At 38.9% G+C, this 26980-nt stretch overlaps 2 protein-coding genes across 3 annotated transcripts; both read left to right on the top strand.

The window, feature by feature from the left end:
• The first annotated feature begins 3295 nt into the window (after positions 1 to 3295).
• Positions 3296 to 9906, top strand: LOC120719997. Its single transcript, XM_040009576.1, has 9 exons — positions 3296 to 3505; positions 4164 to 4463; positions 4751 to 5053; positions 5143 to 5451; positions 7180 to 7227; positions 7352 to 7423; positions 7890 to 7945; positions 8522 to 8837; positions 9530 to 9906. Exons 1-8 carry the CDS (start codon positions 3472 to 3474, stop codon positions 8834 to 8836), a joined length of 1437 nt encoding a protein of 478 aa, XP_039865510.1. The 5' UTR covers positions 3296 to 3471; the 3' UTR covers position 8837; positions 9530 to 9906.
• A 3839-nt stretch (positions 9907 to 13745) lies between these two features.
• On the top strand, positions 13746 to 26609 carry LOC120719989. 2 transcript variants are annotated; one of them, XM_040009562.1, is made up of 8 exons: positions 13746 to 13960; positions 15037 to 15312; positions 15634 to 15851; positions 15950 to 16249; positions 23021 to 23065; positions 23320 to 23406; positions 23701 to 23756; positions 24611 to 26609. In XM_040009562.1, the coding sequence occupies exons 4-8, from the start codon at positions 16111 to 16113 to the stop codon at positions 24872 to 24874; spliced, it is 591 nt and encodes a 196-aa protein (XP_039865496.1). In that variant the 5' UTR covers positions 13746 to 13960; positions 15037 to 15312; positions 15634 to 15851; positions 15950 to 16110; the 3' UTR covers positions 24875 to 26609. The 2 variants fall into 2 exon arrangements, with proteins under 2 accessions (XP_039865496.1, XP_039865487.1); XM_040009553.1 differs by having other exon boundaries at positions 15534 to 15851.
• The last annotated feature ends 371 nt before the right edge of the window (positions 26610 to 26980 follow it).

Here is a 26980-nt window from a genome sequence, read left to right as displayed (position 1 = left end):
CAGAGAGTTGGTGTCGTAAACCCCCGCCTCTGTTCAAAGATGGTCGCTCACAGTGGACATAGATGCTTCTTTCACTCCTCTTTCAAACCATCTGTCCTCTCTGTCCAAAATGTGAACATTGGCATCCTCGAAAGAGTGACCTTTGACCTTTAGATGCAGATGGACTGCCATTTCTTGTCCTGTGGAGGTGGCAAAATAATTTTGGAAATTGTTGCACTCATTTTGCAGTTTCATTGGAGACAACTGGGAGACTTCCTGTGCTTAGATCTGCTTTAATGTGTTTGCTGCTCAGTGACTTTAATGTGATTCACATCCTGTTGTCTTTACGTAGGCTGACTGAAACTAAAAAACATGGGGGACAGTGGAGGATATGTCATCACCCTTTTCATAATTCCTGTTTATAATGATCACTGCTGTTGTTATCAGGTCTGTCATTACTCTGTAAAACTTTTTCAGTTTTAGAGGCCATAAAGCTATTTCATGTTTACAGTTTGTAGTTATAATTTTCAGTTTCAGAATCTGCAGACAGAGGGATTCGTTTTTATTGTAGTGGTCGCACGGTGGGTGAAATAACAACTTTAATTTAAAAGATGTAGTTTTGATGATATTTTATATGTAAAATATCAGATGACTCGTGTAGTTATTCCTGTAATAAAAATGAAAACACTCAAGATTTATTATAAAACAGAAACCAAACTGAGGTGCTGCTTCTCCACTTCCCACATTAAACCAAACTGTTTTGGCAGAAGATAATAATTCAATAGCAATTAAATAATACAATATGACATATAACCATACAAAAACTGGCACATAGCAGCTCACCTGTATCATATATTCAGTGTCAAAGCCCAGTGCTCCCATGTCTTAATGAAGATACTGTTACTATGCCACAAGTATAAATGTACACTTCTGTCTGACACACTGGTACAATCACATTAACACCATTTGACAAACATTTCACTGTGACATGTATGGTTTCAACAGAGAGAAGTCTAAAAACATGTCTCTGCTTCATCGTGGTGAAGAGTGACCTGATCGTAAAAGCGACTCTCGATTTACTGGTGGATCTACGTCCCCACCCTCACCTCTGGTCACGAGCTTTGGCTGGTGACTGAAAGAATGAGATTGTGGATGCAAGCAGCGGATATGAGCTCACTCTGAAGGGCGGCTGGCCTCTCCCTTAGCGATAGGGTGAAGAGGTCAGCCATCAGGATGGGTGGCTGGCTCCTTCACATTGAAAGGAGCCAGTTGTTGAGGTGATTCGGGCTTCTGACTAGGATGCCTACTGGGCACCTCCTAAGTCAGGTGGTCTGGGCATGTCCCACTGGGAGGAGGACATGCTGTAGAGATTATATCTCTCGACTGGCCTGGAAACACCTTGATGTTACCTGGGCAAGCTATAGGCGACTATAAAAAAAAAAAGCTATAAAAAACGATACGTAAATCGCTCCGTGTGCTCTGCTGAAATAAGAATCTGCCTCCTTGTTACCTGCTTTGACCTGTTTGTGACAATCATGTTGTGTTATGTTATGCCATCATCACACTGTTATCCACTGGACTTTTTTTGATTTTAGGCCAACTCATTACCACAGTGAGTAGTACCACGGGGTCAGGGGTGGAGGGGCGATTTTTGAATGTATACTGGTAAAAAACACATTTGTTGGGATGTTAGAGACTGGAACTCTCTACTGTGCAGTTTTTGTTGTTTGCTTTTCTAAAGTTGTGATCATGTAGTGTTAAAGTTTCATTAATGTTTGCTGGTTTTATTGTAAGTTGATGACATGACAGTGGATATTAAATAGCATTAAATGAATAAAAATAAATGAACTCTTTTGTCCTTCATGTTATATTCCTTTAAGACAACAAACAAACATATTTTAAGAGACTGTGATAGTAACAATTTTTGCAAAACCATGAGAGCTAACCGATATGGACAACAAATACAAGTCTTGTGCACATTAAACCTACAGGAGCTGTTCAGCTACGGAAATACCACAAAGCTCCAGGTGCAGTTTTTTACTGATGGTGTTTGCTGATGATAATGAGAGAAGAGGTGTGGAAGTCTGCAGCCACTGAGTCAGTAATGTTAGTCGCTGTTATGCGCTGTGGCCTCAGCAAACTTCATGTGACCCTGGTGCGAGATGAAACGATGGTGATCATGCACGTTTTATCTTTGCTTTTAACTTAATATGCTTTTAGCCATAGAACCAACAACCCTTGAACCTGTACGTGTAAAAGGAAACATTCTTGTAAACCACAGGAAACATCAGAGGAAGTGGTTTGATACTGAAGGGTGGTGGCTAATTTTGTGTGTTTGAGATAAATTACTACATGCAAAGAGATTTTGAACTCTAATGAGACTACCTATTGTAATGAGATATATAAATAAAGTATATACGTACTGTGTAGTATAAACCACAGGAATAGTGAACTGACTAAAGGGATTTCGTAACATAAAAAGGGCAGATTTTTAGAGTAGAATACAAAAGAGTAGAATATGAGTAGAGTATAAATTATCTCAAAAAAGAGGTATTAAAAAAACTCTTGTCTTAGCCCCAGTGGGTCTGTGATATGAAGGGAAACTAAGCAGGCTTTTATTTTTGTACAAAATTATCTCTGAGATTACAGTTAGCTGAAGCTGTTGATGCAAGCTATCATTTCCCAATAAGCAAAACCAGCTACTCTTTTAGTTTAGTTAAAAACAGCTTTTAAAACTAGAGGTCTTAAATCTGCAAACCTGGATCACTAAAAAGGTCCGAACCTGCAGTTTCTCTCTCTTTTTAAATCAAATGTGCAATCGAATGATCCCAGGAGTGAAATTTCATAAAGCATTAAGTGTCTGAATCATCCCAACACTGAATTCTTGTTTTGGTCATGAAAAAATATTCAATTTAGTTACATTTTTTGTAAATGCACTTTAAATTGTAATGCACACATAATAAGACACTGGAACTGATTTTAATGTATCTTTAAATGGCTCATTAGTTGTTTCCAGGACATAATTGTACTTTTTTAGACACTGAAAGGATTTGCCAGTAATTGACAAAATCTTAAATATGTGAAATGCTTCAGATTTTTCATGCTGCCCATAAAAACATGTAAAAAGTATCTAAAGTATGAAAAAGAAAGTCGATATAATAAATGCTACTGCCACAACTGTTGGACATGACTGCCACGCTGTCACAGCTTTCCAGTTCAACCAGGGAAATTTTCACCAACTCATTCACACTGACGCACACAGCATTTATTTCCTGTTTACCGGCAATCAAAAGAAGTAAGTTACACAGAGGGAGGAGCTGTGTTTAAGGAAAAAAATTAAAAAGGACAGACAGGAAGGTGGGGTAGAAAGTTTAAAATCACATACGGGTGAAATTCAAGAAACAACCCTGGAGCGTCTCAGACAAACCAGTGAAAGCAAACAAGCCGAGGATACATCAGACTGTTAAAGAAGCATCAGCACGCAGCACGGTGATGTTACTGCTACTACTCATCTTCTCACTGACAGGTAAAAAGATAACTAACACTTGTTAATACAACAGACTACTGAATGTTACATTACAATACATATGCTGCTGGTGATTATGTGTTTTGGATTGGTTTAAGATTATTATTTTTTATTTTTTTTTTTATTTTTTTCAATTTCTTACTTTTTAAGTCTGTTCATATATTTTAAAAATGGCAAAAAGGTTTTTACAACTCAAGCAAACAATCACATTTTAATCATATATGATATATAAATAGAAAAACTAAAATTGTGCTCATGCACTTTAATAAAATATACCATCTTATAAATGTTAACATTAATTATGTGCACCATTTCTTTTCTTTTACATAACACATTTTCACCTTGTTTATTAAAGCTTTTAGGAAGTAAAACGTCTGATTGGATAATCTCGGGTCGTACCATCTGAACATAGCACCCTGAGTCTATCGCTACAACAAACACTGAATTTAAATAGTTACATGGATGAGACATCATGAACCAGGCAACAAATCAAAAGCAGGTCTTAGTGTACAAATATCTTTGTGGTATAAGAAGTGCTAAAAATTGTATTTCTCTCATACATTTCAAGAACAAACATGCGTGCATGAAATTAATGTTGACTTTGACTACGTGGCTGCAGCTCCAGATTCTTACAAAGAGATTTTTTTTTCATTTTCAGGTTGTGAATCTGAAGTGAGAGCATGTCACCATCGATGGGCTGTAATCACCTGCAAATATCCTGAAACAAATAACACATATCAGTACACTGATGTAGTTCTTTCCAATGGAACACCTGTACAAACCTCTAAGAAGGACGTGTGGGAAGAAAATGGCAGATTTTGCCTCTACCATGATACAAAAAATAAAAATCTCAAGGTTGCAATAAAACATGTTGAAGAGCGAGAGTTTGGGAAGTACAGGTGCAGGTTTTTTCAAAGATCGAACTTATCTGACATACAGGAAGGAAAACTGGAGACTGGTAAGAAATATCATCATCATCACCATCATCCTTGTGTCAGACACCAGACGAGGCACACACAGGAAATCTGAATATTTGATTAAAAAAGGTTTCGGAAACACTGGGAACTTTTTTTCTGGCTCATGAGCAGCCCTGAGCTGCAGTACGAGCTTTTCTAAAACATTTCCACAGAGTCCCCATCTATTCAAAGTAATGGAGCCAAGAACATTTCAAAAAGTCACCTGAACATAAAAGAAACGCGACAAGTCCTTAAAATAAACTGCTTTAATTCTCTGATTTGTTTACAGAGCATGCAAACTGCCCGCGAACATTTCTCAGCGTGTACAGAACAGCGAACAGCACCATCACATGTGGTTATCCAGATGTTTACGAGTCCCACATAAAGTTCTTCTGTAAAAAGAAACATTTTGCCTGTGAGGACATTTTATCAACGCCAAAAGGGACGTTTACTCTCACAGGCAGCAGCCGTGCCTTGAACATTTCCATCAGTCATGTGAACTCACAGGATGCTGGTGATTACTGGTGTGGAGTAAAATCAAATGATGGAAGTTACAGATTATCACACACACAAGTACACCTGAAAGTTATAGGTGAGTATTCCACATGTTCAGTCTCTGAGGTTTAAATGATAAAAGCTGGCTGATAAGCTGAAGGCAAATATTTGTCTTTTTGTCTTCAGATATTGAACCTTTGACATCAACTATTGGGCAGAACTTCACATACCAGTGTAACTACAACCAGGATGCCTCCACATGTATAAAATTCATCTGCAAAGGAGAAGATTCAACTGTATGCAAACAGCTAGTAACCAGCACAGAGCCTGACGTGAACCAGAGGTTTATAATGAAAGAGAACAGCGGGAGTATCACCATTACAGTGAGAGAAGTAACAGCAAACGATAGTGGGATATACTGGTGTGGAGCAAGAGTCCCTCACAAACACAATCAAACACATGACGACTTCTTTGATGGATTTCATTTGACTGTAGGTAAGTTGTGCTGTTTGTTGTGTGGGTGACTGTCAAGATCAACCTATCAAAGAAAATATGTCACTTTTTAAGACATTTGCTCGTAGTCAGTCAGAAATCAAAAGGAAATGTGAGGTAACACAGACTGTTTTCTCCTGGACTATAAGTGGAATATTTGGGCTATGCTACAATCATAATTAACAGCAATAGCAGTGTAATATTTTGTGATATAACAACATCGCGTCTTTAGTTTCCCTAGTGCACATAAGAATGGATGGAAAATAAGAAAGGCTTTAAGGTACTGGTTAAAAAACTTGACCCAGGATACAACATCATAAATAAAAGTTTCTTTTAAATTTTACTGTGTGACAGTCCTGTGCAGGCTTAACCTGTAGAGTTACAAGGTTTAGTAACAAAATACCAGCATTTTAAATGTTATACTTAAGCTAGGACACTTTTGTCTTTGCATTTGTCTTATGTTGCATCACCACATAAGTCCTCCTTTCCCAATATTGTGTCATCAGTGATAGCAAATCCTTGGGAAAAGTGAAAAATGCCCTAATTATATTTCCCTTATATGCAGCCTGCAAGCTGCAAGCAGATGATGAAATTTTCCCTTTTCTCTAACATATCATCAGAAATATCCCAAATTTCCTTAAAATATGACATCATTTTAAAAGGTTGATCTCCCACCCCTACTAACTTATACTTAAAAGTGCAGTCAAGACTTTAGTTAATTATTTAACATCAATATTATCGATAATGATCTACACCAGAAACTGTGTTTTAAAAATATACATTGGTTTCTAGACTTTTGAAGTCTGACTGATAAGGTTTTGGGTGCCACCATGTTCCATACACTGTAACAATGAAACACACAGAAACACATCTGCTTATTAGACTGCTAATGCTAGCATTCTATTACCTGCATGGCGTGCACCACATAGCAGGCTGTACAAATCTGTTCAGTCACGCACACCCCAAATGCTACTGAAAGGTCTGGATCAGAACTAGCGAAAGTCAGGTCAAGGGATTAATTAATAGGTGCATCATTTGCATCGGTTACAAAGTCTGCAAAAGCACTTGACAAAGTTAACTCTATGAATGTAATAACCTCTGAGGCTGTTGCTGTTTATGCTTCAGTCTTCCTGCACCACCTTCACCACCTGCAGAGGTGTGACGTGAATATTTACAGGTTTATCTTGATGAACATTCATTTTCCTATATATATTTAATATGAAGGGGAAATCTCAGAACACAATACTTTTTAGAAAAACTTTTCCCTCACAGTGCAGTCTTCTTGATATTCAAGGAAAACATATAACACGTTCACAGCGTCAGTGTTTTCACCTGGGGAGGGCACTAGTCTAGCTTTTAGTTTATTACAACAAGTCCTAGAGTCCATCAGCCTTAAACATCTTTACTTAGCACAGTTTAATCTGCACGATATCTGAAACTCTCTGTAACTAGCTTTACTGCAACAGAAGAATTTAGCTTAGAGATGTTATTATAATGTCTAATGTCTGTACTGCTGAACCTTTGACGATATGTTGCTGTGCAGGATGTGAAAAATGATTTCAAAATATTTCTGTCTCAAAACAAACAAAAAACCAAACAGATTCTCATCGTTTGAGCTTTTTCTTAAAGGAATAAGACTTAATATTCAAAATTGTGTGTTTTGCATATTAACGCCAGTTGTTTCAGTTATATAAGACATACGACTTTCTGAACACTCTCCTTTTCTTCAAGGTCTGACACGAGGAAGTATTCTACATCCACATGTGAATAAGAATTTTGGTGAGAGTGTACATTTACTATCTCGCAGAAAACAAACAGACATTTTCACGACGTCCTCGGGCAGTGTTGTGTGATGATTGCATGTGAATCACTTTCCTGACTCTTTTTGTTTTTTCTGAGGCAGTCGTCGTGTTGATCGTCTGTATAGCTTTTCTGCTGCTGATGGTTGTGATAGTTTTGATCCTTATTTACAAACGTAAGTTCATTTATCACTTACCTTCATTTTTACACCTATATCTAATCATACATCTGGCAGAAAGTTGCCGTGAGCAGGGGCGCAGACAGGTGAGATTTCCAGATCTAAGATGTCAAGACGGAGTGAGCAGCAGAAAGCGGTGGTTAGTTTCTAGCAGGTAAAAAGTTGGCGAGAAGGACCAGTGACAGAGGAGGCCGACCAGCGCTATAGTGGTACTAACAATCTGGCGGAAAGTGAAGGTCTCAGCCGGTCCTTAAATACTGACAGGTTATTACTAGAGATGAGCCGTAGTTGAGGGAAGTTGGATGTGAGAATCGGAGCTTCCGGAGTGCATTGTGGAAAAATATGCCAAACAGCAACACACACACTGGATCCTGACAGATGTCAAATGAAGAGCTAGTTAAGTCTCAGTTCAGTGACGTGTCGAAATGAATCTACGTTGTTCTGTTTCTTTTCGATTTCTCAGGCCTTTCACCTTCAAAGGATACAGGAAGTGAAGCAACAGCACAGTATATCAAAGAGATGAGTGAATGGTGCTCTATGTGTGACTGTGGCAGTGTGCTATGATCCATGCAATCACAGGGAGGTTTCTGATGCAGTACCATATACTTGGCTGCCAGCAACCACGCCAACCAATCAGTCAATGCATATTTTTTTCCTAAAGATGTGGTTGCCAGGGGGGGTCACTGACACCTCTCTAGTCCACTGTGTCCAGGGAATTAGCAGTTTCCTGGCAACTGCCAGCACCAACAGCAACCAGTCAGAGAATACACATGAAAGTAGAGTCACTGCCACATCATCACTCGCCAGTCTCTAGACCTGTGCGGCCGAGGCCTGAGCTTATAATACCTGCTAACACTGACTGATTGAAAGCTCTCCCAAGTAAAAAAAATAGTGAACTGATTTAATGGATGCATGATTAAAAATCCCTGGTTTAGCTTTTTTGGCCATTTTATTTGCCAGCGTTCTGAACTAAGCATTGCTTAACAGTTTTAGCAACACCAATTTGAATTTCAAGATGTACAGGTAATGATTGATGGTAAACCTCATCAAATATAAACAGTTCAAACTGTAATTTCTTCTCCTCTTTCTGGCAAGGACAATATCTATGAAGAAATAGAGGAGCATTTCCAGAGTCCAGGCTCAGAATATGCCACAAACACAGTTTATCTCACCGTCGATCATCCTACAAACCATCCTGCCTCACTCCATTACTCCACCATCAACTTTCCGATCAGCTCTGACATAGCTGCTGCTGAGACACTGATCCTCACACCCAGCTCATCGGCCTGCAAATATTCGACTGTGAAGCACAGCACGAGTCTGACTACGTCGACTGCCACACACCCACTCAGGCCTCCACAGGAGCCTCTCTACTCAAAAGTCAACAAGTTGAAGCCAAGACAGAAATAAGGTCTGTGAAGAAATATGAAATACATTGACTGATTTATGTCAAATCGTGTATAGTAATTTAAAAAAAAACAAAGAGGTGCAAAACAAGTGTATCAAAATGTTGGCAACATGCTCCCAAACTGAAAAGGAAGTGCGCTGACGTAGAGCTTGACATGTTTTGAAACCAGTCTGATAAGGTGAAACTTGCGGTGTTCTGTTGCGTAGATAAATTCTGTCTACATTTCCTTCCTTGAGGTGTTTTTGGTTACAAAATATGAATCTGCTTGCATGCGTTTCTTGTTTGTCCTTGTGCTTTCATGAATGCTGGTATAGTGATAGGATTCACACAATACTGTAATATTTTTATGGTCACAGTTCCCACATTTCTTAGTGGAATCTTGTGATATTTGGAAATGATAAAAATAGTTAAATCCAAGATTTGGAAGGAAATCTATTTTCAAATCAAACTGGAAATGTCTTTATTCTCTTGGTGTGGTTATGTTTAACTTAAAAGACTCCATATTCAGCAAAAAAGCCTTGATCATGTTCATGTTGCAGCAAGTCAGAGTAAGCCTTTACCTCAAACTGAATTAAATAAAAATTACAGAAAATTGTATTTAAATACACATAGCAGCATCATTTTTAATAAAATGACATCAGGATGCTGAGCCTCCACTGGTTTAAATCTGCACTCTCCATCATTCTCCCTTTTAGACTCTCAGTGATGCGATCCACCCCTGTCAACCTCAAACCCACCTCAGCTGGAGCCATCCAAACCTCAGTCTACATCCTCACCACCACCACCTGGACTCTGGTGGGTCCTGTCCTAAAACTGCTGGGATTGTGTTCTGCCATGATGAGCTGCTGGAGTCTGACTGCCAAATACAATCATTTCTCTATGTCAGTAAATCATGTTCTTTTAAGTGAACTCTCCTTATTGAAGCACTTTTGAGACACATCCCTGGTATCCTTTTAACAACCCCACAGACTGCAGTGATGGGAATAACGGCGTTACTTTTTTCAAGCAGCTGCGCGCGCTCCCGCGGACGGTAATCACGATCACTGTCTAGCACAACACCTGGAGCTCAGGGGGCAAAACAATCGCATGAGTGCTGCTGTTTGACTGAGGAAGAATAAAGTAGTCGTGGTAAGCCAATCACGTGACCACTTAAAGACAAAGCAACAAGGTGATATATACCAGTTTATAAACTGTGTTGATAGTTATGATAAAAAATATATACGCGGCGTTTTTTCCTCAAAAGTTTCGTCACGTTTACTGTCTAAGGACAGCGCAGCGAGACCTCTCTGCTTATGAGCAAAAAAACAAACAAACAAAAACAGGGGAAGTGTTAGGAGTGACGGCGAGAGAGAGAGAGAGAGAGAGAGAGCGAGTTTTGAGATGAGAGATTAGCGTGTTTGGAGTGTGTAGTTCATGTGTTGTCTTGTGTAGTTAGTGTGTAGTGTTGTAGATAGTTTTGTGTTGTGTGTCAGAACAATGAGGCGACTGCTGTCTCCAGGTAGAAACAGGAGTGATACACCTGCTGCTGTCAGACCTGCAGGTATCAGGCTGTGATGTTCTCCTTTATAGTGGACAGAAATTATTTTTTTGGAGTGGCACAAATAATTTGTGTGGCATCTTATTGAATGCAGAACAGCTGATTGTTCTGTAAATAGTTTGAAATGGTTATTTAAAAAATCAAGGTAAAAGGTAAATGGATGCAAATAATTTTGTTGTTTGCAAAACTTGTGCATAGGATTTTAAAATTGACAATTTATATTTGCATTTAAAGTTATGGGACATCTGGGGACATCTCAGGCCCTCCGAGGTTTGGAGGCCTATCTCCACCCACCACCACTTCCCCTGCCAGTGGCGGACTCCCTCAGGTGTCGGTGCGTTGGTGGTTCTTTGTGTCTGGGGGTGGGCGTCCGGGTACACACTGGCTCACTCCTTGGCGGCCGCTTATCGGGGCCTGGAGCCTGGGGCTCGCTCGGGCCACTTCGGAGGTGGGGTGCCCCCGGCCTCTCGGCCTGGGGCTCGGTCACTCAGGCACGGCTGGCTGCCGGCGGAGCTCACGGGCGCGTCACTGCAACTCCCCCTGGCTTCTGCTCCGCGGCTGCTGAGTGAGCCCTCATCTGGGACTCTCCTCAGCTCTTTCTGGGACAGTGGCGCGGCTGCCCCTCTGTTGGTCTTCCTTGGTCTCTTGTGTTCTGGGGGCCTCTGGATGTCTGGAGTTTTGATCTCCTCCATACCTGCTTCATGCCCTGGAGGACGGGGCTGTGGCCCCCCACACTCCCTAGCAGATCGTTACATGGAGAAACCTTTGGAATGCAAGCATGCTGATCCACACAGGTATGCACACAGGTGTACACACGGGTATTCACAGACGCGGACTACAGCTTTCTTGGCTGCTGCCTCAAAGCACATTGTGCGCTGTCTATCTTGCGTGCTGCACAATATCGTTTATTATTTAGTATCTACTGATATCTACTGCTAGCTAGTTTATTGTGATGGTGCCGTTTTTTTTATTATGTTGCTCTTTGTTGTTTGCTTTCTCTTCTGTTTTTTTTCTCCATACAGGTGACCCAGGTGTTTTGTTTTTTTGTTTGTTTGTTTTTTCTTTCTTCCCCCCCTTCTCACCGTCTCTTCTCCCCTTTGGTTTTCTTTCTCTCCCTCTCTTTCTTTCATTCTTTCTCCCTGTCCTGTCCCCCAGTCATGTCTGTCCCGTTTGTAGCAACTGAAAATAAAATAAATTCATAATCATAATAAAGGTCAATCAAATGGACCAATATGGCAAAGCCATGATGATCCACTTGGTAAAATAAATCCGCTTGGCATCTTTCTTGGCCTTAAGACAACAATTCTGATGGTAAAGATCCAAACGGGACACAAAAAAAAAAAAAGTTATGAAATATGATTCAATAAACATGTTTGTGGTTGTTACAGTAAAAAATATAAGTTTTTCTACTCTGTTTTTATGTTTTTGTCTGATTTTAGATCAATTGTGTTAATACAGTATTTTTGGTGCCCACTTGTAATATAAGTTGGATTGTAGATAGGGGGCAGGGTTTAATAAGAATATTTTCTTCTTCCTGCTCCTTTTCACACATGGTTGTAGTGCTTTGTTGATAGAAAGTGTGGTTGGTTTGTTTGATCTGTTGTACCAAGTGTGAAATAAATAAATAAATGAAATGAAATGAAAATACAGTTTGTCAAAATGAAAACATGACTGTAAATTCAGACACGTGAGGTTGTGCTGAAAAGAATGACACCAAACAAGACAAATAAATAGTTTTTAAAGGTGAAATGTGGAGGGAAAATCAAAAGTAGTTAAAAATGGCCAATTATACCCTGGAACCCAGAGGGTTAAACATTTTTTTTAAAGTACCGCAATAGTTACTTTTCAAGTGATTAATTACTTTTAGAATATTGTAACTCAGTTACTAACTCAGTTACTTTTTGAAGAAGTAACTAGTAACTATAATTAATTACTTTTTCAAAGTAACTTGCCCAACACTGACAGACTGTACATATGAACAATTCACAAACGATTTCAGCGTTTGTCACTTGTGCCAATATTGAATGATTTGCATTTTACAGGGATCACAGAAAAACCTCTTGGTATGTTTTACTGGGGAGAATGAGACCGATGTGCTGTGGGTGCTACTTTTTACGACATCTGAGGTTAGTTTAACACAACAAGATCACTGTTTAGAGCAAAAATAAATTACTTAAAAACACTGTTTTTGTTTAACTGGTGATATTTCCATGCATAAGGTTGATGGGGAAGTGGCAGCAGGCACGTTTAGACAAAGCAGTGAGAAAATGTTCTTGTCTCATCTTTCCCATCATATTGTTCTCACTCCAGTGTTATTTGAGGGTCGCCAACCTTGCAGCTAAAGCATACAGTGTACATTATCTGTACTGAGATGGAGTGAAGTCCAGTCCACTAATGCCACCTGCAGTAAAGAGCCATTATCTAGAACCAGATTAACTTCCAACACATCTTTACTGGGCTTACTGATCAGATTTTAAATCCCATTTCATGTACCATACATCTGAAACTTTGAACACTTTTCTGTTCCTGCTTCTTGTAAATAAACTATTACCTAAATAAAATGTTGTTGTGTATTTATTTTGAGCTGACACCAATGAGAAAACACGTCTGTTTATACACCTTGAGCTTTAGAAATCATCACTCCTATCATTTGGTTCTTAGTTCTTACTTGGTGGTACAAGCAAGAACTAACCCAACTAACATCAACTGTACCAACCTGATTCAAACCTGTTTTTAATATCTATAATCAAACAAAATGATATATATATGACATATATAAGTATGATGGGCCGTCTGGACCAAAAATGCCAGGGCTGGTTTGTTTTTTTGCCATGTCGGAGTTGCACAGCAGTTGCACAGCAATCAGCAGTTAAATTAACATGTCATTTGTCGATCTAGACGGAAAAAAGTTCTTCAAAATTAGTTTGAAAATTTCATGAACGATGCAAGCTGGTAGATTGGGAAACCAGCAGAACCATCATAGATTCATTTATATTAATCATAAGTACAATTCATCATAATATTAATATCACTACAGCTTTACTACTACTATATTTATAGTATAGTAGTATAGTTGCAGACTTTTTTTCCCCATAAAGTTAGCTTAGTACTGTCAAACAGGAGCCGCCTTTATATGTTGAAATCCATGAAGCTCAGTTTACATTACTGAACTGTGCAAACAAAAGAAACCCGTCTCCTTCTAACTGATAAAAGCAGTTTTCTATAATACCTACAAACTGCTATTTTTGTCACCCAGTTTCAAGACTTCCCGTTAATCAAAGCGTGATATGATTCTCCACCACACACGCCATTTATTTCCTGTTTACCACCAATTAGAGGAAGCAACATACAAAGCGGAAGGAGCTGTTTAAGACAAAAAAAATGGACAGATTGAAAAGTGGGGCAGGAAGATTTTAGGTAACTTAAAACCGAAATTGATGAAAGATCACTGCAGACCAACAGACCGAGGAGGGAAAAAGATATCAGGAAACAAACCGCAGATAAATAATTCAGACTTCAAGATCTTAAACAAACATCCAAAACCAGATAATGAAGTTTCTGCTGCTACTCGTCCTCTCAATAACGACAGGTACAAACATTCATTTGCTAACACATTAACACTCAGAGTGTATCTGAATGTATAATATTATAGATAACAAACGTATTTTTGATGTGGTGTAATCTTTTTTAAGACCGCTTAACACTAAAGGGATGCAAACTGTATGTAGAAACAGTCTGACAGTGAACCTGAAGGAAATCCAGCTGCAAATAATAAAATACTCAGACTCACAAACTGAACAATAATTTTGAAAAGACACTGTACAATATTTTAATTTACTTAAAAATTTGCTGTCACATACACACAGTTGTGATAATCATAAACACACAATTAATGATGAATTTAAACATTTACATGTGGTGCAGGGACAATTCTTAATATGTGCAAATTTTATAAAAATCATCATGTTAAACATATCACTGTGGTGCAAATATATTATTTCTGTGGGATAAGAAATACTAAATAATGCCTTTCATTCTTCTTCATCACTTCATCTACTATCTAGTAAAAATTTAGTAATTTCTGTGACACAAATGTCCATCTTTAGTTTTTTTTTATGTGAAAAAAATGGGTTCACAGTAAAAGAAAACAATCTCTGCATTAACAAACCATTTCTGTTTTATAATTATAGGACGTACATTTTTCTGTCACTATTTTATTATTATTATTAATTATTTATTACAATATAAGCTCAAATATTTGTGCTGACAGCATTTCTTTATTAGGTCCAGAAAAACTGAGACGTGCTGGACTGGAAGGGCATTTTCACTTATGTCTGAACCATGAAATGATTACCAGAATATTTTTTTTAACTGGAGCATTTATTAAACTTTCTGACAATTGAAGAAATACTTTAATTTGTATATTTGCTAATTCTGGCATTTTTTTTCTGTTTATTACTTAAAAATGTATTATGCACATTTTTTTTTTAGATTTTTCAAGAGGACTCACACTGATGATATAGAAGTCACAAAATCTCACATATCAAACATGAGACACTATAGAGGTTAAGATCAAACCGGACTGCGTGTGGCTGACAGTGTAAAATGAGAATGAGATTCCTTTTGCAGAATATGATGTAATATAACTGTCTCTTTGATTTGCAGGTTATGAAGTCAGCTTTGGAATGAAAGCATGTCACCAAGGATGGTTTCAAGACACCTGCAAATATCCTGAAATAAATAAATCACATCAAGACAATGATATAGTCGATTCCAATGAAACAACCACTCAAAGCTCTGAGAAAGATGAAACTGAAGGCAGATTTTACCATGATACAAAAAGGAAAAATCACCATGCAGCCATTAAAGACCTTAAAGATAAGTGTAAATTAAACCGAAGATCAAACTCGACTGACAGAAAAGACGAGAAACCAGAACCTGGTAAGAAATGTAGCACATCTATCATTATTATTATTAGTAGTAGTAGTAGTATTAGTATTATTATTATAAAAATGAACTGGATCATGAGAGACGTAAGAGATCTATTCCCCATGTATTTCAAATCATTGCCAAAAGACTTAGGAAAATTAATTTGAACATGAAAGAAACATTCCAAGTCCTCATAAGATGACAAATATTTGATTTCACTGTTTTCTTTACAGAGCTTGAGAGCTGCCAACGAACACTGAATCTCATTTTGTACAAAAAAACATGTGACTCTCCTGGAGATGATTACATGTCTGGGTTCATGTTTTTCTGCAGAAAGAACAATTTCACCTGTGAAGATATTTTATTAACAAATCATCCTAATCCTCAAAAGTCGAAAGGATTAATTATTCTCACCAGCCATGGCTTTAGCGCCTCTATCAGTCATGTGTCCCGATGGGATACTGGTGTCTACTGGTGCGCAGTGGTATCAAATGAGGGAAGATTTTCACTCAAACGAGTAAAAATTAACCTCTCAACCCCAGCGCCCCCATGTGAGTATTACGCATTTTCAGCTTCTGAGTTTCAAATACACGAAAACAAGTCTCAAATATATCATGTTTTTCTTTTTTTCTATTTTCTACTCCTATAGATGCAATAAAGAAATCAGCCACTGTTGGACAGAACTTCACCTACTGGTGTAAATACAAACAGGATATCTCCTCACTTAAAAAATTTTTCTGTAAGGGAGACGAGCCATCTATATGTAAGCCTCTCATAAACAACAGAAAGACTCACATAAACAGGTTTTCTATGAGTGATACAAAGAATAAAATTACTATAACAATGAGAGAAATAACATTAAATGACAGTGGGACATACTGGTGTGGAGCAGAAAGACCCGACAACCAAACAAGCAACGTTTTCTTTGGCAGATTGTTCCTGACTGTAGGTGAGTCACGATTTTTATATTATTTCAAATTATAATGAGTCACTTTGAGATGTACAGTAAACCACAAAAGGAGTTCCATGACAGGGATTCTTAAAACGTATTTAAACGTAGTTTCTAACGTAAAAAGCTAAAGTTTGCCCAAACATCAAAGATGGATGTGTCCACTGACCTGTCATCTGTTTCTTTCTAAACTTTTTAAAAGTCTGAATGTTTGGATTTTGGACACCATCAGGTTGTTTTTTGGAACCAGAGGTGATCATACTTACATAATATGATGGAGTGCAAAATTATTAGTTAATTCTAGCAAGCTGCATTTTTGAACTATATGACTGCAACACACAAATATCTGTTCATCAATGCTGAGAAAGACTATAATACTATAAATGTACTAATGAAATAGCGCAAACGTGGATGATCTGCACCACACAAAAGGTGCTGCAGTCACAGCAGCTGCTAACTGTGAGAAATGCAATCATTATTTTAAAAAGAGTTACCCGCATACAGCTGATGTGAAGAAAGGGATTTTTAGTAGCAGCCGTCCCTGTTTTAAGACCGGATGTACAGTTGTACATTTCCCGTAACTTTATTTTGCAGTCAGTTGCTACTGTGAAGATGGACTCCAAAATCATGTCCAAAATACAAAAACACAAAGATCGCATTAAAATTACAAAGAGCAGAAGGTGGGAACAATCACCATTGCTGTGTCATAAAAAATCTAATGATCAATTTTGACGTTTGAAGAGTGTACAATCGATTGTTAGTTTACACCACTCAACACAAGCAGAACTGCATTACAGAATCAGAAGACACATCGTCCACATTCAGAAGCACATCTCTGTATAGTGACAGTTATTATGATTTAAACAGGCAAATGTTCAGCATTCAAACTACAGGTGAACAATAGTCAAACCAGATGTTCCCCCGTTATGTCGATATCAGCTAGTCAAGTACACACCTACACAGCATGTTAACAAACCGTGAAAAAAAAGCCACACAAAAAATGAACGATTGCTGGTAATGGTTTCTATACATTAGTATTTACAAAGGGTATGTTGTGACTTACCTTCAAAATTACAGCGGTCCTTCACTATAACATGGTTCACCTTTTGCGGCCTCGCTATTTCGCTGATTTTTATTAGTGCACTTTTGCATTTTTTTTTTTTTTTTACAGTGCATTGTGTCCTGCTTCCTAATCAGTTGTAGATCATTGTCGATCTCCTCCGTGCCGTCTCTCCTGTACAGTACAGAATCGCTACATCGATCGCTAGCAGTGAGACTCTGAAGTGCAGTACTGTATGTTTGTAAGTTTCCCCCCAACAAACACAATGCCGACGAAACGTTTTTCAAAGGCACCTGAGGTAGCATCCAAAAGGCAGAGGAAGCGCAAAAAGTTGGACTTCTGATTCGTTAGTGTTGAATTCTCTCGCAGCTGCTCTATTTCCATGCTCTGGACCTGAAAACAGGGTTTGATCTTTGGTTTCATTCAATAATACTGGACTTATCTTTCTACAAAAGGTTTGAACCTTGAGAGAAACAAGAGAGAAAAGTGTGAAAATGTTCATGTCTGTATGGGAGAAGTGTATAAAGTGTGTAGTGAGGGGTTTACAGCCTTAAAACATCTAAAATAATTGTAAAAAATAAAGTTGCCTACTTTGTGGATTTCACCTATTGTGGGTTATTTTTAGAACATAACACCCTCGATAATCCTTTCTCTCGGGGGAAAAAAAATATCACGATGAAGACGATGAACATCATCTACAGATATATTTGGTAAATGCCCAAGACATCTAGAGAAATGTAAATTGCTGTTGATTCATCCATTTGGTTGACTTGTTTTGGGAAACCTGACTGTAAACAAGGCACGAATATCGCACTGGAAACAAAGCGCTGTACAGTTTTCTCACCGGAGGCAGCATATGCTAAGGTGCACATAGTCTATTAGAGGAACTATAGATTGTGTTAGTTCCACATTGGCATCATTTATTATCCCCAAAGTTTGCTGCTTGATCAACACACTTAGTCTTGATTTTAAACCACATGGTCCTTCTCTAAGTGGAGTGACTGAAATAAATAATTGTTTGTTCTCACTACGAACATGATAAACTGATTTCCAACCAAGACCCATTCCTGTAAAAAAGTCAGTTCTGTTATTATAACTCTAACAGCAACACAGCTCAGCAGTAGCATGTACAGCTGCTGCTGTTTTTGTTTTCATTTCCTGCACCTCCTGTAACCCACAGAAACACAATAGCAGGAAATTATCAGCCACAACTGACATCGCTTCAGTTTTGAAATTCTTTTTTTAAATCTTTGTCTTCTGTCATTTAAAATGTAGTTTAAATTAACCTCACCAAGTTCACATTTTTCAGGGTAATGCAACACTGACAACGACACTTCCTATCCATAAAATATCGTCTATTTTTTCAGGGACACTGGTTTGACACAGTGTAGTTTGCGGACTTCTTCAGTGGTTTTCATTACATTGTAGGCTCCCTGATAGTCAACACTTTCCAAGATATTGGGGTTTTCTTTGTTTTGTTTTTAATTTAAGGTGATTCTTTAAGTGGCTCCATGATGCAATACTTTACAAATGCATCTAAAACAAAAAAGATTCTCAGTTCATGAGTGGGAGGAGACACAAACTGCAGGGTTACATCAGCAAGGGTGTCTGGTATAATAACTCAAGACATGCCAAATCAAATATCTGAAATGTATTTAAAAGTTGTTTTTTAAAGTTTTAAAAGCAAAAAAAAAAAATGTTTAGCAGTAGAACTCAATGATATAGGTTTTTATTTCATATGTTTCACTTATAGAAAAGAAAAGGCTTTAATGACGAGGACTGTCTCTTGTTGTTGAAGGCTAGTCTTTCATGCAAAATTTCAGGGTGCAACATAAAAGCACACAAACTGTCACAAAGCATCTTTGTACTGAGTTGAGCAAAAGCATTTTTAGCATTATAAATCACCGTGCATTTTAGTATTCATTCATGTTGCTGTACCTAGAGTACTGTGTGGAAGTCTGAGGTAACACACACACACAACGTCTTTATAACTATTGTGTAAACCTCAGAAAAAAGCAATCAGGATCATTAATCAAGCTGGATTTAGAGACCACACTAATGTTCTACTTTTAAAGACTAAAATCATGAAGTTCATGGAATTCATAAAATATAAAACTGCCAAATTATATACATGTATAATTATTATAATTATGTTATGTTACTCTGTTATGTACAGGGGATGTTGTTTTCCACAGAGAATAACCTGGGGCGAAATCTGAAGACTTAATGATAACAGTTAAAACCTGTTGTGTTTCCATTTGTGGAGTAAAACTGTGGAACATTGGGGGGTTTTTTTTATTTTAAAACCTGCTTTTAGAAAAAGAAGAAATTAATGAAATTGATGACTGATAGTATACATTATTATGCAAATTCATATCAGATTCCTATCTGTATCTGTTCGGTCCCGTACACCCTGGTTAAATAATCAATCTTGTGGTCTTCTTTTTTTTTTTTTTTTTTTTTTTTCCTGTCCCGTTTGGCTCTTTTGCATCAGAATTGTTGTCTAAAGGCAAAGAAAGATGCCCAACGGATTTACTTTACCAAATTGACCATCCCAGCCTTGCCATAATGGTCCATTTGATTCACCTTTTATTGTTTATTTTATTTTCACTTGCTGAATACGGGACAGACTTGACTGGGAGAAAGAAGGGGAGAAAGAAAGAGGGAAAGAGAAACAGCTGAGAAGAGGGACGGGGGAGAAGGGCAAAAAACAAAAACCAACAGAACGGGCAGAGAAAAAAAAATGCATATATCAATCACCTGGATCACCTGCTGAGAAAGAAAAAAGAAAACAAGCAGAAGAGAACAAGAGTAATAGAATAAACAACATCACAATGATATATGGGAATATGACAGTAAATACTAAATATTAAACATTATTGTGCAGCACATAAGATCAACAGCACACAGTGTGCTTTGAGGTAGGAGCCAAAAAGCGTGTAGTTTGTGGGTGTGATCACCCGTGTGTACACCTGTGAGCATGGACGCGCTTGTTTTTTGTTTTTTAAAAGGTTCCTTCATGTAATGATCTGCTAGAGGGTGTGGGGGGGCCACAGCCCCGTCCTCCAGGGCATGAAGCAGGTATGGAGGAGATCAAAACTCCAGACATCCAGAGGCCCCCAGAACACAAGAGACCAAGGAAGACCAACAGAGGGGCAGCCGCGCCACTGTCCCAGAAAGAGCTGAGGAGAGTCCCAGATGAGGGCTCACTCAGCAGCCGCGGAGCAGAAGCCAGGGGGAGTTGCAGTGACGCGCCCGTGAGCTCCGCCGGCAGCCAGCTGTGCCTGAGTGACCGAGCCCCAGGCCGAGAGGCCGGGGGCACCCCACCTCCGAAGTGGCCCGAGCGAGCCCCAGGCTCCAGGCCCCAATAAGCGGCTGCCAAGGAGTGAGCCGGTGTGTACCTGGACGCCCACCCCCAGACACAAAGAACCACCAACGCACCGATGTCTGAGGGAGTCCGCCACTGGCAGGGGAAGTGGTGGTAGGGGGAGATAGGCCTCCAAACCTTGGAGGGCCTGAGATGTCCCCAGAGAGGTGGCGTCTGATACCCAACCTGACATATAGACACAGACATACAGGCACACACAGATACAAACATCCATTCCCACCCTCATGCTCTCATATGCACTTAATCTTGTGGTCTTCGACAGAGTGGGTCAGAGCGTCTCTGGAAGTTCACTGGTCTGGTTGTCCATCGTGAGCAATTCAAAGAGCTTCTTCACTTATATAACGAGTCTGTGAAAAAGGCTAGATCCTCTTATTTCAATAATCTTATAAATCATCATAAGAATAACCCAAGAATTCTATTTGATACCATCAACAGTATTGTTTCTCCTCCAACTCAGCAAGTTACCTTCTGATTAAGATTGCAATACTTTTCTCCATCACTTTGTAAATAAGGTGATGGACTTGAGATCCCAAATCTCCTAAAGTGCCTCTCCTTATGAAGATGCCCCTCGGTGTCCTGGGTCATTTACTTCCTTTCATCCAATCACACTTAATGATTTAATTACAGTGATAGGTAAAATGAAATCCTCACCATTACTTCCCTTTGTCCTGTCTGGGACTCTCAGCAGCATTGGTCCCACATTGCTATCCGTCATCAACAGCACACTGAGGCAAGGTTGTGTTCCATCCTATTTTAAACATGCTGAGGTAACTCCTCTATTGAAAAAACAGAATCTAGATCCTCGCTCTACTAGTAATTACCAGCCTATTTCAAAATTGCCATTTTTAAGCAAATTACTGTAAAGAAATGTAGAAAATCTGTTCAGGTCCTTAGTATGCAGATTATAGATTGCTGACCCTTTTCAGTCTGGCTTTCAAAAGCATCACTCCACTGAGACGGCTCTCTTAAGGGTCTATAATGATTTATTAATGGCTTCTGATGCAGGGGATTGTTCTGTGATCATTTTGCTTGACCTCAGTGCAGCCTTTGATACCATCCATCCATTCGCTTCCACTTATCCTTGTCAGGGTCGCAAGGGGCGTTGGAGCCTATCCCAGCTGTCATAGGGCGAGAGGCGGGGTACACCCTGGACAGGTCGCAAGTCTGTCGCAGGGCTAACACACAGGGACAGACAATCATTCGCACTCACATTCGCTCCTGCATTCACACCTATGGGCAATTTAGATTTTTCAATTAACCTATCCCCACAAAGTGCATGTCTTTGGACTGTGGGAGGAAGCCGGAGTACCCGGGGAGAACCCACGCTGTGAGGCAACAGTGCTAACCACCATGCTGCCTTTGATACCATTGACCATAAAATTCTACTTTACAGGTTGAAGGTTTTGGCTGGCCTATCTGGATCTGCCTGGTTTTCTTCCTAATTATCAGATAGGACCTTTTCTGTTAGGACTGACAGGTTTACCTCTAACATTACCCCCCTAACCTGTGGGGTTCCACAGGGTTCAGTTTTGGGTCTATTATGATTTTCTTTTTATATTCTTCCTTTAGCTGGCATAATTCAATCTTATTATGTCTATGCCGATGACATTCAGCTGCATATGTCCTGTAAGCCTCACCAGCTGGGTAGGCTGTCCACCTTAGTCCAGTGTTTAACTCAAATCTCTGATTGGCTTTCTAACAATTACCATGTTTTAAACAAAAATAAAACAGAGACCATGACTGTAGCTCCTTAAGAACTACAGTCTAAAATCAGTCAAGTTATTGCCTCTTTCTTTCCTTCTGCCAAGTCAAATATTCTAAATCTTGGAGTAAGCTTTGATTCTTCTCTGGACCTCCTTCCTGCTTCTTTCATTTAAGGAACATTTCTAAACTCCAACATATGGGTTCCTCAGCTGAATTATAAAACATTGTTCATGCATTTGTGTCATCGTGTTTAGATTATTGTAGCGCCCTGTTTACCAGCTTGGACAAATCATCTCTTTCTCGCCTCTAAGCTATACAAAATGCAGCGGCCAGGCTACTACCATGCTCTAGCAAGCGTGCTCACATTACCCCCATTTTATATTATTTACACTGGCTCCCAATAGATTTTAGAATTCTTGTTTTAACATAGAGCACTAAATGGCCATGCCCCAGATTATTTATCCAAGCTTCTTATAAAATACACCACTGCCTGTTGTCTTCGCTTCCAGGCTCAGAGTTTGTTGGTTGTTCCCCGAACACGACTGAACATTGCATATGCATTTATATTTGATTTGTTTGTCTTATATGAAGAAAATAAAACGTTTGTCCTCATAAACAGATGGGCCTGCAAACACAGCACCTGATGCAGCTTCTAAAAGTCATGGTAAGAGATTACACTTAATGTTTTAATTCTTGGTTGTCACTACGAACATGATAAACTGAGTTCCAACCAAGACCCATTCCATACATTTAATGTTTTAAAACTGTTGCTGAACACGAGTGAGGTGAAGATGTTCACGAGGTTTAAAAAGAACAGTTTCATTTAAATTTCTCTACAGTCTCAAATAAAATTGCACAAGCGTCCACAGTCTGGGAGATAAAGCCATGCTGACTTTTTGTTTGCCTTCATTTCCTCAGATGTAGTGATTGTTGTGATCGTCTGTGTCACTTTGCTGCTGCTGCTGCTGCTGGTGTTTGTGATCGTCTTGATCCTTATCTACAAACGTAAGTACATTTTATTATTCATTTGTGCAGCAACCATCTCTTCCTTCCCTGTGTTTTGTACATATGATGTCTAAAATCCCACAGCAGACAGGATGATGTTAGCAGCTTCTATTCATTTTTTGTTTGCTTTTTGAAATTGATATTTTAATATGTAATATGTAAATACTACATTATCAATGAAACTCTTACAGTTCTTTCTTTAAAGGTCATTGAGCTCGTGGAAGAAATCGAATTAATTTTTATGAGATTTGTAGAAATTTGTTCAATTTGCACTATTTCTTTTCTGTTTGGCAGGAATTTCAAAATTACAAAACACAGGAAATGAAGCAGCTGTACAGAATATAAAAGAGGTGAGTGACTTAGGCTGTGTCATGTGTCATGTCTGCTCACTCTATTGTATTGTAATGTATTAGTATTATTAATGTAATGCCTCAGAAGTCAGATGGTTGAGCTGGGAGTGTCTCCTCAGTTGAGCTTGTTACAGTAACAATAACTAAGCATTAAGTTGGAAAAGCAGAGAAATGCAGGATTTTTCTCTCTTTAGAAAAGGTAGAACCTTCCATTCATCAGTGCTTGTTGTTTTTGTTTGAAAACACAGCTGCAGCGCAGGTCAGTCTGTAGTGTAGAGGGTGTAGAGCAGTGGGCTCAGCATACACACTCGTGAGGAGCCACTGCTCAGTGTACAACTGGAGGAGAGGCGGGGACCTCCATAGAGCTGTCATACTTGGAGAAACTACACAGTGAGGCCAAAACCACTTTTTGTTCAGGCGTTTTAATCCTGTATTGGTGATCATTATAACGTGGTAGTTTATGGAGATTACCTTGCTTTTGGGGTAAGATGCAGGTGGAGAGAAGCTCAGGTTTCTGGCACTTTTGGGTGGGGATTTTTCAGCTGGGTTGCTTCTTGCTTTCATGTGATGAAGCCCATTTTACCAATAAAAATGTGATTGTTAGAGGAAACCAGTTTCTTAATGATCTTGTGTGAATATGCTCAAGAAATTATGACCTAACCGTTGCCAGATCAGTGCATCAATGTTAAGTTGTAGCCAGCTGGCTAACTGCATCTTGCTTGATAATGTTATCACAAGAAAAGTCACAATTGAAATGAGTTGGCCAGGAATTTTATTTGCACTTTGCATGGAAAAGGCTTCCTGTTAGATCAAATATAAACTGTTCAACGGTGTGTTTTCATTCTTTCCTGCAGGAGAATATCTATGAAGAGTTCCAGGAGCACCTTGAGTATCCAGACTCAGAAACTGCAACAAACACAGTTTATCTCACTGTGAATCCCCCAAACCAGCCTGACTCACTGCATTACTCTACCATCAACTTTCAAAGCAGGTCTAACAGAGCTGGTGGTGAGACACCGACTGTCAAACCCAGCTCCTCTGCCTACAAATATTCTGCTGTGACGTTCAGCAAACGTCCGACCAACTCATCTGTTAATCAGCTACACAGGACCTACTGAGGAGTCTTTGTACTCCAGAGTCAAAAGGACGGGAAAAAACTAAAACGGGAATTAGAGTTCATTTCTCTTGTTAGAAATGTATAAATTACAGAACCTGTATGGCCAAGAATTCAGGTCATTACATCTGTGTTATTACATCAGTCCATCTAAGACTGACACCAAACGTCTTAGATGTGGGCTTGATGGAGACAGAAATCACTCAACTAATGTGAGGACTTGCGATCTTTTTACACTGATCCATACTGAGCTCTTAGATATCAACTGGTAGAGTCCCAGCGATACAAGGCACACTTGATGCTGCTTCGTTTGAACAGGCGTTCCCGCTGACCAGCCTGTTTGGACTTTGGGATTAGACTTGTTCAAGTTTAAACCCATCATGGGTTGGCTCAGGCAGCTTGGGCTGGGGTGTAGACGTGTGTTTCAGCTAACTAACATTAGCAAAAGTCAAAATCAGGTTACTGTAAATATTATTTTAGCAATGATTTAAAAAATCCTAAACAATCCTGATTTATATCTTTCGATCACTCAGTGTCATCTATCTGCAAAAGTGCACATATTTCTCTGCTGTACAACCACAGTGTGATTCTTGAAATCAACAAAAATCAAAAATTATTTCTATAGCACATAATAATGCAACAAAGTTGATCAAAGTGCTTTGCAGTTGGTCAGACCAATAGTATAAGACAGTTAGAATAAAAACAGTGAAAAGGAGGGCAAGAAAACAATATGGGTAAACAGCATAACTAGCCACGGAATTACCAACTAGTTTGAATTAAAAGCCAGACTAAAACAATAAGTTTTAAGATGCAATTTAAAAGACTGGATGGACTCGAAGGAACAAATATAAGGAGCGAGGTTATTCCAGAGTCGGGGTGCTACGATAGCAAAGGCCCGATCACCTCTGGACTTCAGACGAGACCTCATTTGCATCACGAGCATCTGATTGGAAGATCTTAGTGCTTTATTAGGAATAAACAAATGGAGGAGTTCAGACAGATAGCTGGGAGCCAAATTGTTTAGAATTTTAAAGGTAAGCAAGATAATTTTGAAATTGATACGATCTTCAACAGGGAGCCAATGTAAGTTGACTAGTACGATTTGACAGCTGCGTTTTGAACTAAGTGGAGCCGGTGAAGAGAAGAGAAGAATATGGGCGGCCTGAGTAGAGGGAATTTCTTCCCTACCTTCCCTTTTTCAATTAGAACTCCCAGTGGCTCCTTTCATGGAGGAGGAGTGGCTCTACTTCAAGCCCCTGCTGAGTGGTCCTCACTTTATCTCACTTATCTCATTTCTATCACTTTTATCCACAATCACATTCTTTCATTTAATGACTGAAAAAAATTATAATCAGTTATTTCTGTACCTTAATAATAATCATATCCTCTCACAGCATAAACTTGGTTTTCAGATTGAAATACTTCCCAACTAATGCTCTCTTAAAATCCCGTGTTCTCTGCCGATCGTGGTCATCTTAAAGTGGTGATAGTTGTAGGTCTGACTAAAGCTTTTGACTTGGTTCATTTTTCTTTCTTTCTCTCTTTTTTTTTGTGCCTGTCCCGTTTGGATCTTTAGCCATCAGAATTGTTGTTTGAAGGCCAAGAAAGATGCCGAGCGGCTTTACTTTACCAACTGGATCATCATGGCCTTGCCATATTGGTCCATTTGATTGACCTTTATTATAATGATGTATTTATTTTATTTGGTTTTCGGTTGTTACAGACAGGACAGACATGACTGGGGGATAGGACAGGGAGAAAGAATGAAAGAAAGAGAGGGAGAGAAAGAAAAATAGAGCGGGGAGAAGAGATGGTGAGAAAGGGGGGAAGAAAAAAAAGGAAAAACAAACACAAACACCTGGATCACCTGTATGGAGACAAGAAAAAACAGAAGAGAAAACAAACAAGAAAGAGCAACATAATAAATACAAGTTCATTCTTCTTTCTTTAGATGAGCTTAGTGTTATTGGTCTTTCCCAGCATGCACTGATGTGGTTTCAGTCTCCTCTTTCTCTTATTGCGCTTCACCAGAGATGATCATTGTTTTCATTCAACATTAGACAAAGATTGTCTTCATTTTCTTGATATTGTATATATATATATATATGTT

The sequence above is a fragment of the Simochromis diagramma genome, unplaced genomic scaffold, assembly GCF_900408965.1.
Source record: "Simochromis diagramma unplaced genomic scaffold, fSimDia1.1 OVJJ01000320.1, whole genome shotgun sequence".
Lineage (NCBI taxonomy): Eukaryota > Metazoa > Chordata > Actinopteri > Cichliformes > Cichlidae > Simochromis > Simochromis diagramma.
Note: the sequence above shows the minus strand (reverse complement) of the source record. Positions and strands in the feature narration are given on the sequence as shown.

Bases quoted from the DNA above. Each gene is read 5' to 3' on its own strand.
- LOC120719997 (XM_040009576.1), top strand. From the start codon at position 3,472: ATGTTACTGCTACTACTCATCTTCTCACTGACAG. The intron at 3,506-4,163 runs GTAAAAAGATAA...TTTCATTTTCAG, and splicing joins ACTCATCTTCTCACTGACAG to GTTGTGAATCTGAAGTGAGA. The intron at 7,424-7,889 runs GTAAGTTCATTT...TCGATTTCTCAG, and splicing joins TTTGATCCTTATTTACAAAC to GCCTTTCACCTTCAAAGGAT.
- LOC120719989 (XM_040009553.1), top strand. From the start codon at position 13,921: ATGAAGTTTCTGCTGCTACTCGTCCTCTCAATAACGACAG. The intron at 15,852-15,949 runs GTGAGTATTACG...CTACTCCTATAG, and splicing joins CTCAACCCCAGCGCCCCCAT to ATGCAATAAAGAAATCAGCC. The intron at 23,407-23,700 runs GTAAGTACATTT...TCTGTTTGGCAG, and splicing joins CTTGATCCTTATCTACAAAC to GAATTTCAAAATTACAAAAC.